This window comes from Pongo abelii, chromosome 2 (genome assembly GCF_028885655.2).
Source record: "Pongo abelii isolate AG06213 chromosome 2, NHGRI_mPonAbe1-v2.0_pri, whole genome shotgun sequence".
NCBI classification, from domain to species: domain Eukaryota; kingdom Metazoa; phylum Chordata; class Mammalia; order Primates; family Hominidae; genus Pongo; species Pongo abelii.
This window is the reverse complement of record NC_085928.1, coordinates 209,145,103-209,157,475: the sequence shown is the minus strand read 5'-3', so window position 1 is coordinate 209,157,475 and position 12,373 is coordinate 209,145,103. Positions and strand designations below refer to the sequence as shown.

Sequence of the window (12,373 nt, the reverse complement as noted above, 5' to 3'; positions counted from 1 at the left end):
TTTTGGAATACTGGGGCTTGTGGCAGGTGGGGATGTGGTATGTGAAGTTAAAATTAAGAATTTACCAGCTTCCAGAGAAGAAAGAAAAAAGATTCTGGCAATTGAAACTCAGAATGACACTGAGAGTCAGCACACAAAGGAAAAATGCTTTCAGAATTCTGATGGAAAATAATTTTCTTTCTTTTTTTCCTGCACCCAATCATCCATTAGGAAAATAATTTTCAAAAAGAAAGCTATACCCACCCAAGCTATTGAAGGATGGCAGAACACGCCACCCCAAAATGTGCTGTTTTGGCACAAAGGTTTCCAGCTAAAGGGACTTAAACACAGCAGACCCAACAAGACTGTTCTGACCTCCCCTTTCCTCCTGAAAGCAGAAGATACAACTCCCACATGAATAATATCCTTCCTTTTCCAGGAGAAAACAAACATTTTTATCACCAATACAGGGAGTCAAAGCCAAAGAATTTGGTACAAACAGACCTTCTTAAAATAATTCTTATCTTCCTTTAGCCTCTGCATACATTTTACTTTTCTGTAACTGTCTCCCTTTGTTCAATGTAGTATAAAAGTATATAGGTTTTACACTTCTTTGAGTTTTCATTTACTCATGTGGGCTCCTGTGTCATGTAAAACTTAGATTACATAAATGTGTATGTTTTCCTCCTGTTCATCGGGCTTATGCCTATTTCATTCTCAGGCCTAGCTGAAGACCTTGAGGGCAGAGGTGAGGTCCTGCCTTCCCGCGCTGTCAGCAGGCGTCACGGTGGAACAGTGATGCTTTCAGACATGCAAGTCTCAACGCTTTTCTCCGTCACATACTCCTCAAATCTCCACTAGAAGATATGTTCCATTAAAATGAAAAAAAATCCAAAAAAGAATATGACACAAAATCCATGAAGTAGGGGATCCAATATGAGAGAGGCAGAGGGACCAGAGGGACCTCCAGGATGATCCTGACTCGAGATCCCAAGATGCCAGCTGTGCTGCCAACATAAGGATTATATAGTCGAGATTAGCACAGGCCAGAAATGTTCAGGAGAGACTTCCTCAAGATGAAATGGATAGAATACCTCAGGTATCTGGTTATACTGAAAGGAGATGAGCCCAACTGGGAGAAAAGCTTAGAATTAAATTAGTGCTAAATACAAAGAAAACTAATTGCATGAAAAAACGAGATCTTAAATCCAGAGAAAACGAAATACTGGGGAGAACGGGGAAGTAATGATTGCACACTACCAGGCGCCACGTTTGTGTAGTTATGGTAATGTAAACAGTGAGTACATATTTATCCATAATCACCACTGGCAGGAGGGGGAAACGAAGTGTACGATGGGGAAAGAGGAAGTGAACACAGCAAGAGGAGGAGGTGAACCAACTAAATTCTTATTTTCCAAAGTCAACGGCTAACATATGAAATTCAAACCTTATGAAAGAATAATATAAGCTTTTCAAAAATAAAAAAGCAGGCCAGGTGCAGTGGCTCATGCCTGTAACCCCAGCACTTTGGGAGGCCCAGGCAGGCAGATCACTTGAGGTCAGGATTTCGAGACCAGCCTGGCCAACATGGTGAAACCCTGTCTCTACTAAAAATAAAAAAAACTAGCTAGGCGTGGTGGCGGGCGCCTATAATCCCAGCTACTTGGGAGGCTGAGGCAGGAGAATCACTTGAACCTGGGAAGCAGAGGTTGCAGTGAGCCGAGGGATCATGCCACCTGCACTCCAGCCTGGGCGACAGAACAAGAACCCATCTCAAAAAAGTAATAATAATAAAAAAAAACAAGAAAGCAAATAGTAAGTCTCCCCCTGACTCCTCCACCCCCAACAAAACAACAACTAAGAATTGAAAGTGAAGACTCTGGGAGGCAGTCATAAGCATTAGGGAAGTAATAACAGAGGCTCTAGTTTTTTGTGTGTTTTTCTGTTTGTTTGTTTGTTTTTACATGTAGTCTCACTCCATTGCCCGGGCTGGAGTGCAGTGGTGCGTTCTCGGCTCACTGCAACCTCCATCTCCCAGGTTCAAGCGATTCTCATGCCTCAGCCACCTGAATAGCAGGGATTACAGGCATGCGCCACCACGCCCGGCTAGTTTTTGTATTTTTAGTAGAGATGGGGTTTCACCATGTTGCCCGGGCTGATCTCGAACACCTGACCTCAAGTGTTAGCCTCAGCCAACCAAAGTGCTGGGATTACAGGCATGAGTCACAGCGCCTGGCCTGAGGCTGTAGTTTTTTGGAAGCAGACAACAAATTTGTTTCAAACTATTTGCATGTCTAAGTTTGATCAAAACTGAAATTTTAAAAGGATCAACGTGCTCACGGAAGTAAGCTGAGGAGGGAAATTAGTCAGCTGTGAAGTGATGATGGCTTGAACTATGAAGGTAAACCTAAAATAAAATAGATATAAGAGATTTCAATAGGAGAGTAATCTAAAGACTTAGTCTGTATTGATCCGTCTTTATAGAACAGAGAGTAGAAAATGATCATTCTGGTTTCTAATTAGAGAGACTGGGACCAGTGCTGGAAGCAACACAGCTGAAATGCGGAGTTGTTGAGAGAGGGCTCCTAAACTGGATTTTGCAGGAACTGAATTCAGAATGATCAAAGTACAACCAAATGTACTTGTGACGTCCACAGCCAGTTCAGACATGGGGCTGGAATGATGTAAGATGATACTAAGAACGACTCTTTAATACACACCACAGAACAGTATGTGTAACTTGATACTATTGGTGTAAAAAATGAAACAAAAATATAAATTTGTGCCTGCACAGAGTCCATCTTTAGAAGGACGCAAGAAACTGGTAATATTACTTCCCTCCAAAGGGAGAAGTGAGTGACTGAAAGACAGGGCTGGGAAAGGCTTTTCCTTTACCCTGTATATTCTTTTGCATCTTTTGAATTTTTCACCATGTGAACTGCTGACCTATTTAATAAATATATAAATTACTTAAAAACTTATATTAAAAGGTGCCATCAGCACAAAAGGTGATATGATAAGGTCCATGATCTCAGTTTCATCAGGGAAAAACATGTTAAGAACACAAAGGGCTGACATGAAAACACATGCTTAAAGGTCTCTTTTGTACAGAGATAATACAGTTTCCCTTTGACTTTCACCTGAAGTATCTCATCCCACTTTTTATTTCATTTATTCTTATTTATGTTAGTCTCAGCAATTATTTAGCCACAGATAGCCAATCTTTAACTTATAACAAAGCCCATTTCAACAACTCATTTATCTTATGGATGAATATCATACAGGTGTCAAAGCCCACAGAATGTAGAACACCCAGAGTGAACCCTAATGGAACATGGACTTCGGATGATCATGTGGGTTCATCGATTGTACCAAAAATACGTCTGTGGTACAGGATGCTGACGGTGCGGGAGGCTACGTGTGTGTGGAGCAGGGGTATATGGGAACTCTCTGTCCTTCCGCTCAAATTTGCTGTGAACCTAAAATTGCTCTAAAAAATAAAGTCTATTAATAATAATAAAAAAGAAACCTCAAAATAACACCAAAAACCCCTCAACAACAACAACAAAAAACCTAGTTTGGTAGTTCCTAAAAAAGCTAAACAGAATTGCCATATGATACAGCAATTCTACTGCTGAGTAGACTGAAAACAGGGACTCAGACAGATATGTGAAAGCCAGTGTTCGCTGCAGCAAGATTGCAATAGCCAAGAGGTGGACGCAAACGACCTAAGTGTCCATCAACTGATTCAAAACGTGACAGATCCATACAATGGAGTGTTATTCAGACATAAAGGAACACCGTAGGGAATACTGTTCTGATACATGGCACAATGTGGATGAGCCCTGAGAACGCTATGCTAAGTAAAAGAAGTCAGGTACAAAAGGACAAACATTGTATGAGTCTACTTATAAGGACTATCTAGATTAGGCAAATCCACAAAGAGAGGATGTAGAATAAAGGCTGTCAGGGCTGGGGTGGGGAGGAAGTGGGAGGGACTGTTTAGTGAGTACAGAGTTTCTGAGACGAACAGTGGCCATGTGCGCAACCACGTGAATGTGTTTAGTGCCACTTAACTGTACACGTACAAACAGTTAAAATGGAAATTTTTGTGTTATATATATTTTGCCACAATTTTAAGAAAAAAAAGCTCAGTGATCCCTCCCTTTCTCCTTTCCCCTTCCTCAAAAGCAATTACGTCTAAAGCCGTTAGTGAGGCAAGGTAGGTGACCTGTTTGGAGGGTGGGGGAGGTGTGTGACCGGGAGGTCATGCAGAGTTGGCCAGGTGAGGAGGGCAATGGGAGTGGGAGAAAGTGGACGGGATGTGGATAGATCAAATGAGTAAACATGCTGAGATGACAGCAGCTGGACTTCTCACTGTTGGTGAAAGAAGTACCAATATGAAAAGGTGGAAAACTAAAATAAATCCTTTGGTATCAGACAAGGTCTCCAACCAATGGAATCAAACCAACCTTACTGATGCAAACTCATGGTTACTTACACACACACACACGCACTCACAGGAGAGTGTACTGATACATACACATATATTTCCTACCTTACTAAGAGGGCCTGATGAGCTGGTATTCCCAATTCCCAACTGCTATTATCAATGACAATCAACAGTATAATTATCACCCAGATCTTAGTCTCTAAACACCACACTCCACTAAAAGCAATGAACAGTATAATTAGCGCCCAGATCTCAGTCTCTAACACCACACTCCACTAAAAGCAATGAACAGTACAATTACCACTCAGATCTTAGTCTCTAACACCACACTCCACTAAAAGCAATGAACAGTATAATTAGCGCCCAGATCTTAGTCTCTAACACCACACTCCACTAAAAGCAATGAACAGTGCAATTACCACCCAGATCTTAGTCTCTAACACCACACTCCACTAAAAGCAATGAACAGTATAATTAGCGCCCAGATCTTAGTCTGTAACACCACACACTCCACTAAAAGCAATGAACAGTGCAATTACCACCCAGATCTTAGTCTCTAACACCACACTCCACTAAAAGCAATGAACAGTATAATTAGCGCCCAGATCTTAGTCTCTAACACCACACTCCACTAAAAGCAATGAACAGTGCAATTACCACCCAGATCTTAGTCTCTAACACCACACTCCACTAAAAGCAATGAACAGTATAATTAGCGCCCAGATCTTAGTCTGTAACACCACACACTCCACTAAAAGCAATCAACAGTATAATTACCACCCAGATCTCTAAACACCATACTCCATTAAAAGTAACCAGGGATCTTTGGAGAAATGGTTAATTCCACGTCAGGGGCAGACAAAAACAAAGTGAGCTTAGAATATCTTGTGACAGAAAGAAAAGAAATATTCGGCCAGGAGTGGTGGCTCATGCTTATAATCCCAGCACTTTGGGAGGCTGAGGCAGGAGGATCAGTTTAGGCCAGGAGTTTGAGACCACCCTGGTCAATTTTTGTACTAAAAATACAAAAATTAGCTGGGTATGGTGGCGCATGCCTGTGATTCCAGCTGTGCAGGAGGCTGAGGCACAAGAATCTCTGGAACCGGGAGGTGGAGGTTGCAGTGAGCTGAGATCGCACCATTGCACTCCAGCCTGGGTGACAGAGTAAGACCCTGTCTCAAAAGAGAAAAAATGAAAAAAAAAAGTTAATTTTACATAAATTGTATGGTATGTAAAGTATATCTTGATAGTGCTATTACCAGGTCAGGCAAAGTGGCTCATATCTGTAGTCCCAGCATTTTGGGAGGCTGAGGCAGGTGAATCATGTGAACCCAGGAGTTCAAGACCAGCCTGAGTAGCATGGCAAAAGCCTGTCTCTACAAAAAATAAGAAAAATCAGCTGGGTGTGGTGGTGTGCACCTGTAGTCCCAGCTTCTCAGATGGCTGAGGTGGGAGAATCGCCTGAGCCTGGGAGTTCACGGCTGCAGTGAGCATGATCGCGCCATTGTCTCTAGCCTGGGTGACAGAGCAAAAACCCTGTCTCAAAAAAAAAAAAAAAAAAAAAAATAGTAAAGAAAAAAAGCAGTTACCAAAAAAAAAGTTAATTTGATAAGTAACTAATGATAACAGTTAAATTTCCAGTTACAAAGGTCCGTTTAGCTCTTGCAGCTGAAATGGCACAGGAATGCTTATTCTGCATTTCTCAGGCTTACACTCTCCTCCCTGACATCCATTTGTAGGATGCAGAAGATTCATTCCGTTGGATGCTCCTAAGTCACAGAATGGCTACATCTTTATAAGTCCTTAATAAGGTGATGTCATAAAATATCAGATGGGCAAATAAGATAATTAAGGGAATAGTAGGCGAGGCATGGTGGCCGCCATCTATAATCCCAGCACTTTGGGAGGCCAAGGCAAGAGGATTGCTTGGGCCCCGAAGTTCTAATCTAGCCTGGGCGACACAGTGAGACCTCTTCTCTACAAAAAATCAAACACTTAGTCGGGTGTGTGGTGCACACCTGTAGTCCCAGCGACTCAGGAGGCTGCGGTGGGAGGGTCACTTGAACCCAGGAGGTAGGGATACAGTGAGCCGTGACTGCACCAGCACTCCAGCCTCGCTGACAGAGCAAGACCTTGTCTCAAAAAAAAGAAAAAGAAAAAGAAAAAGAAGAAGGAAAAAAAATTGTACTTTGCCCTTTTTGGATTTCTAATTACAAAGGAAAAAATACCCTATTATTAATCAGCAACTGATATTAATTCTTTTTTCTTTATTTCTTTTAGAGACGGTCTCGCTTTGTTGCCTAGGATGGTCTTGAATCCTGGGCTCAAGCGATCCTCCTGGCTCAGCCTCCCAAATGAAATAAAAAGTGGGATGAAATAAAAAGCGCTTTGGGATTACAGGAGTGAGCCACCACGTCCAGCCTGATTTACTAATTCTTATAACCCATGCGGTCCTCAGACCTTTCAAAATAAAATTGTACATGTTTTCCATTACAAAGTAATATTTGCTCAAGAACAAAATTACCTATTTACCATTACTTCCTCAGAATATATGCCCAGAAGTAACATTACAGCAATTACATATATATTTTTAAGAGGCACTTTTTCTAAAGAAATGACAATATTTTCATAAAACATAAGCATCCAAACTAATATTTACATAAACAAGATAAAGTATTGATCAGTAAATTAATGACATAAAATATGAAAATATAATTTAAAATATAAAACCATAAAAGAGATAAAATCACATAATATTTGGCATAACTAATAACAAACATAAGCTTACCTGATAGCATCCGCTTCCCCAGTCTGGGTAACTCAGCTTCCTCTCACACTTCTCCATAACAAATGCTGATTTCTGAATTAGACAAACGGAATGAGGTCCATACTTTTCAGCGCCATAGTTCTTAAAAATTTCTGAGGCAAAGAAGAAAAGTCTCCTTAAAAATTGACTTTTGGCTCAAAGAACAAGAAACTGAACCATTCCATTTTTATGATTAAAAGTTGCTTTAAAAATCAAACATGTTTCATGGAAATTTTAAATTTAAAAAATTAGGGTAGGCCAGGCACGGTGGCTCACGCCTGTAATCCCAGCACTTTGGGAGGCCAAGGTGGGTGGATCATGAGGTCAGAAGATGGAGACCATCCTGGCTAACACGGTGAAACCCCATCTCTACTAAAAATACAAAAAAATTAGCCGGGCGTGGTGGCAGGCGCCTGTAGTCCCAGCTACTCGGGAGGCTGAGGCAGGAGAATGGTGTGAACCTGGGAGGTGGAGCTTGCAGTGAGCCGTGATCAAGCCACTGCACTCCAGCCTGGGCGACACAGCGAGACTCCACCTCAAAAAAAAAAAAAATTAGGATCGACAGGATTCCAAACTCACACTAGGTTCTTAATAAAGGAATTAACGGGAGAAAATTACTGCATCAGACACAAGGGAATAAAACTGGGCCCAACGTTTTCTAGGTTAAATATATAGAACTAGCACTAAGAATCATTAGATCACTAGATACCAAGATAAAATCATCTTCACTGGTGGTCTAAATAGGAGGCACCTCCAAATTACTCATGATAGGATGAGGCCAAGTGATTTATATAATGCAGACTTTTGGGGGGTGTTGCAACTTTTGAAAACTTTCTTATATCTTCAACTTGTGTCACCTCCTGGAAGTCCATAAATATTAGGCTGGTGCAGAAGTAATTGCGGTTTTCGCATTACTTTAACGGCAAAACCACAATTACTCTTCCACCAACCTAGTAAGATGCTGATCTAATCTCACATTAAGCACAAACCTGCAGAGGAATGAAAGGCCTCTAATGGACAAAGGGACAAAGCTCTTAAGCCCGAGCAGTAATTTGCTCTCTTTAGACTCTTTACAATAAGTTTTCTTTGGGGAAGTAGAGAGTTCAATTAGCCCATTTTAAAATATTATAAAGATAAGTGTTTTATGTCAGTTTTGATAAATCTGAATTATATAAGCTAAAAAATGCAAATTAGAATAAAACAGAATTCTTTACTTCTTTTGAGTATCAGAGTCTTTGAAAACTATAGTGATCAGTGTCTAAAATGGGGTTCAGGGCTGGATGTGGTGGCTCAAGCCTATAATTTCAACACTTTGGGAGGCCAAGGAGGGAGGACCACTTGAGGCCAGGAGTTTGAGGCCAGTTTGGGTAACATAGCAAGCCTCATCTCTACAAAAAATTTTAAAAATTAGTCAGGTGTGGAGGTGCATGCCTGTAGTCCTGGCTCTGGGGAGTCTGAGGCAGGAGAATCACTTGAGCCCAGGAGTTACAGGTTACAGTGAGCTATGATGGTGCCACTGCACTCCAACTTGGGTGACAGAGTGAGACCTTGTCTCTAAAAAATAATAATAATAATAATAAAACAGAATTCAGCAAACTGCAACCCTCAGGCCAAATCCTGGCACATTCATTCATGTATGTATTGTCTGTAACTGCTTTCAGACTGTAACAGCTGAGTTGAATAGCTGAATCAGAAAGCTAGAGACTTTATGACCCACAAAGCCCCAAATACTTATAATTTCCCCCATTACAAAAAAAAGTTTGCCAGCTCCAGCTCTAAAACAATAACATATGACAGTATATCTTTGGCAAATCCATAACTGACAGATCTGTGCATTTCTTTTGCTTTAATACGGAACTGCTGAGTGGTTATCAGTTGTTAGGATATGTATTTATGTATTTATCATTTTGATGTGACATGGGGTCTCACTGTGTTGCCCAGGCTGGAGTGCAGTGGCATGATCTCGACTCACTGCAAACTCCACCTGCTGGGCTGCTCAAGCAATCCTCTGGCCTCGTCCTCCTCCACAGCTGGGACCACAGGTGTGCACCATCACACCTGGCTAATTTTTTGTATTTTTGATACAGACAGGGTTTCACTATGTTGCTCAGCTGGCCTCAAACTCCTGAGCTCAAGCAATTCACCTGCCTTGGCCTCCCAAAGTGCTGTGATTACAGGCGTGAGCCACTGCGCCTGGCCAGGACATTTCTTAAATAGATGAATGATGGGGAAAAATGACTGCAGGAATCCAGTTACATCTGCCAAGTTTAAGAGTAAAAGGTAGGAATACAAAAATTTAGAATTTAAATGCCTTAGTCTGTAATAAAGTACGGAATGGGGTGGGGGTTTGGAGACTAGGTTAAAACTTCCGATGAACACAGAGAGAAAAACTACTTACTGCTCTTTCTTACATCAGATGTGAGAACATTTCTGTTTACAAAGGTAATTAGTATGAGCTGTAACTATTATTGCAGAATACCCAATTGCCATACTGTTAATTCCTTTGATATCTTGTTCATTTATATGTATTAAGAAGAAACAAATAACATGGTGGTATATCTTACTGGCCACGAGACAAGAACATTGTTTTGATATCTGAAGAGTGACATGTTGCTTCTATCTTACATAAAATATACATTCCCCACGAGAGGAAAAAGCAGCTTATCTGAGGTATTTTAATAAAAAGAGGCTGGCATTGGAGGCTCTTGCACTGACACAAATTAACTATATCACTTAGTATCTATCCGCCTATCTGGGAAATACAGTAATATCTTCCTTATGTTTCTCATAATGTTTTCAGAAGAATAAAATGTTAAGAATGAAAGTGCTTTGCAAATGGAAAGTGCCATGCAGCTAGAAGGTATGACTAAAATATAGCGTGTGTGCATGCGTACGCTAATAATCCCTTCGATGGGTCAGGCACAATTGTAAGCACTTACTACATTAATTCATTTAATTCTCACAACTCTCCTCCATCATACAGATGAAGAAACAGGCAGAGAAAAGTTAAGTCACTTCTTACATACGGATAGCAGCTGAACTATAAAGCAAATTCAGACAGTCCTGCTCTAGGGTCTGTGCCCTTAACCACGATTCTATATTGCTAATATATAATTTTAATATGTATATAATACTTCATTTCACTAGCCGACTAACCTGGTTGATTTTCCAATATTCTACAATCTGAGCTGCGCTGATATTCACCACTTAAATGCCAACTGAATTCCTGACTGAAAGGGCAGTAGTCAGCAATTTCCACGGAACCACCGTAATAAGGCAGATCTTCTGCAGGTATTCCACTGAGTTCATCAAAGTACTGCAGAAAAAATATTGGGAAGACAAGAAAGGAAGAAATATTCTGTATAAAACTGAGGAAGTGCACAGGCAATTTCTTGCAACCCTTTAAAGCCACATAACACAAGATACTAACGTACCTTCTTCATCAACACCACCAAATAAAGAGGACAGTAATGAACCACCAGAGGAGTTGTTAAAGGTTGCTATAGTTTTACAAATAAGCAAGGTAAGTAAATGAGTCTTCAGTTATATATCATAATGTTAAATTACACTAATGTTTTAACAGAATGAAGTAGTTTTAATTACACTGAGCAAAAAGAAGTTTTAAGAGTTGACAAAACACAGAACTAATGCATAAAGTTACAACATTTTAAATTTTTCAAGAGTTTTTAGGAGGCAGTTTATACGTTGTTTTGACAAACTTGAAAAAAGTAAAATCTGAGAAAATAAATGAGATCGTATATATAAAATACTTTGCATACCAAAGGTACAAGGCACCAGATAAATTTTATTGTTCCTTTCTTTGTTAAATTAATTTTATGGCCGGGCATGGTGGATCACGCCTGTAATCCCAGCACTTTGGGAGGCCGAGGTGGGCGGATCACCTGAGGTCAGGAGTTCAAGACCAGCCTGGCCAACATATAGTGAAACCCTGTCTCTACTAAAAAAAAAAAAAAAAAAATACAAAAATTAGCTGGGTGTGGTGGCGCACACCCGTAGTCCCAGCTACTTGAGAAGCTGCGGCAGGAGAATAGTTTGAACCTGGGAGGCAGAGGTTGAAGTGAGCCGAGATTGCACCACTGCACTCCAGCCTGGTGACACAGCAAGACTCCATCTCCAAAAATAAATAAATAAATAAAAATAAAATAATTGTATGTGTTTTCACACCCCTGGATGCACCAGATAAATTTTTAAAGATGTCACATTTTCCACCAACTTATTGAGTTATATCACTATGCCTATGAATATATTTACTATTTTATGGTATCTGAAGCATTCAGTGAGCTCATAAATATGTGTAGGAAGCTTAAAATTCAGCAGCTTTATTTTAAATTAGCTTCTGAGACATCATTTCTGACAAAAGGTTCCTTTGTAAATGGCAGGTAAAGTTGAGGCTTTGGCAACAAGAAACTTAAAGGTCATGGCCAGGCATGGTGGCTCACGCCTGTAATCCCAACACTTTGGGAGGCCGAGGCGTGCAGATCACATGAGGTCAGGAGTTTGAGACCAGCCTGGCCAACATGGTGAAGCCCTGTCTCTGTTAGAAATACAAAAAGTAGCCAGACATGTTGACTCACACCTGTAATCCCAGCGCTTTGGGAGGCCGAGGCAGATGGATCACTCAAGGCCAGGAGTTCAAGACCAGCTTGGGCAACATGGCGAAACCCCAACTCTACTAAAAATATGAAAATTAGCCAGGCATGGTGGCTCGCAGCTGTAAACCCAGCTACTCGGGAGGCTGAGGCACAAGAATCACTTGAACCTGGGAAGGGGAGGCTGCAGTGAGCTGAGATCTCACCACTGCACTCCAGCCTGGGCGATAGAGTGAGACTCTGTCTCAAAAAAAAAGATAAAAGATAAAAAGAAACATAAAGGTCAAATCAGAGATCCAGACAAGATATGTGGGACCATTTCCTTAATCTTTCAGATCCCACGAATCAAATCTTTTCCAAAGCAGGGTTTCCAAGTCTTCTAATTAACTGGATTAGAGTACTTAAGTTATTTTCTTTAAAGATTTTTTTTTCTGTGTAAATTAGAGGAATTTAAATAGCAAGGCTTTGGAAACAATTAGAAAACATAAACAGGTAAAAACAGATCAAATATTCAAATTATTCTTG

General features: G+C 40.6%; 1 protein-coding gene across 11 annotated transcripts in view; it reads right to left on the bottom strand.

The window, feature by feature from the left end:
- Nucleotides 1–12,373, bottom strand: part of LMLN (leishmanolysin like peptidase) — an 83,988-nt gene that overhangs the window by 14,026 nt on the left and 57,589 nt on the right. For all 11 annotated transcript variants that reach the window (XM_024241192.3, XM_063722415.1, XM_063722418.1 and 8 more), the window contains 2 exons: nt 10,395–10,554; nt 7,221–7,351 (listed from right to left, as the gene is read on the bottom strand). In XM_024241192.3, coding sequence (XP_024096960.2) covers nt 7,221–7,351; nt 10,395–10,554 — 291 coding nt within the window. The remainder of the gene's footprint in view (nt 1–7,220; nt 7,352–10,394; nt 10,555–12,373) is intronic.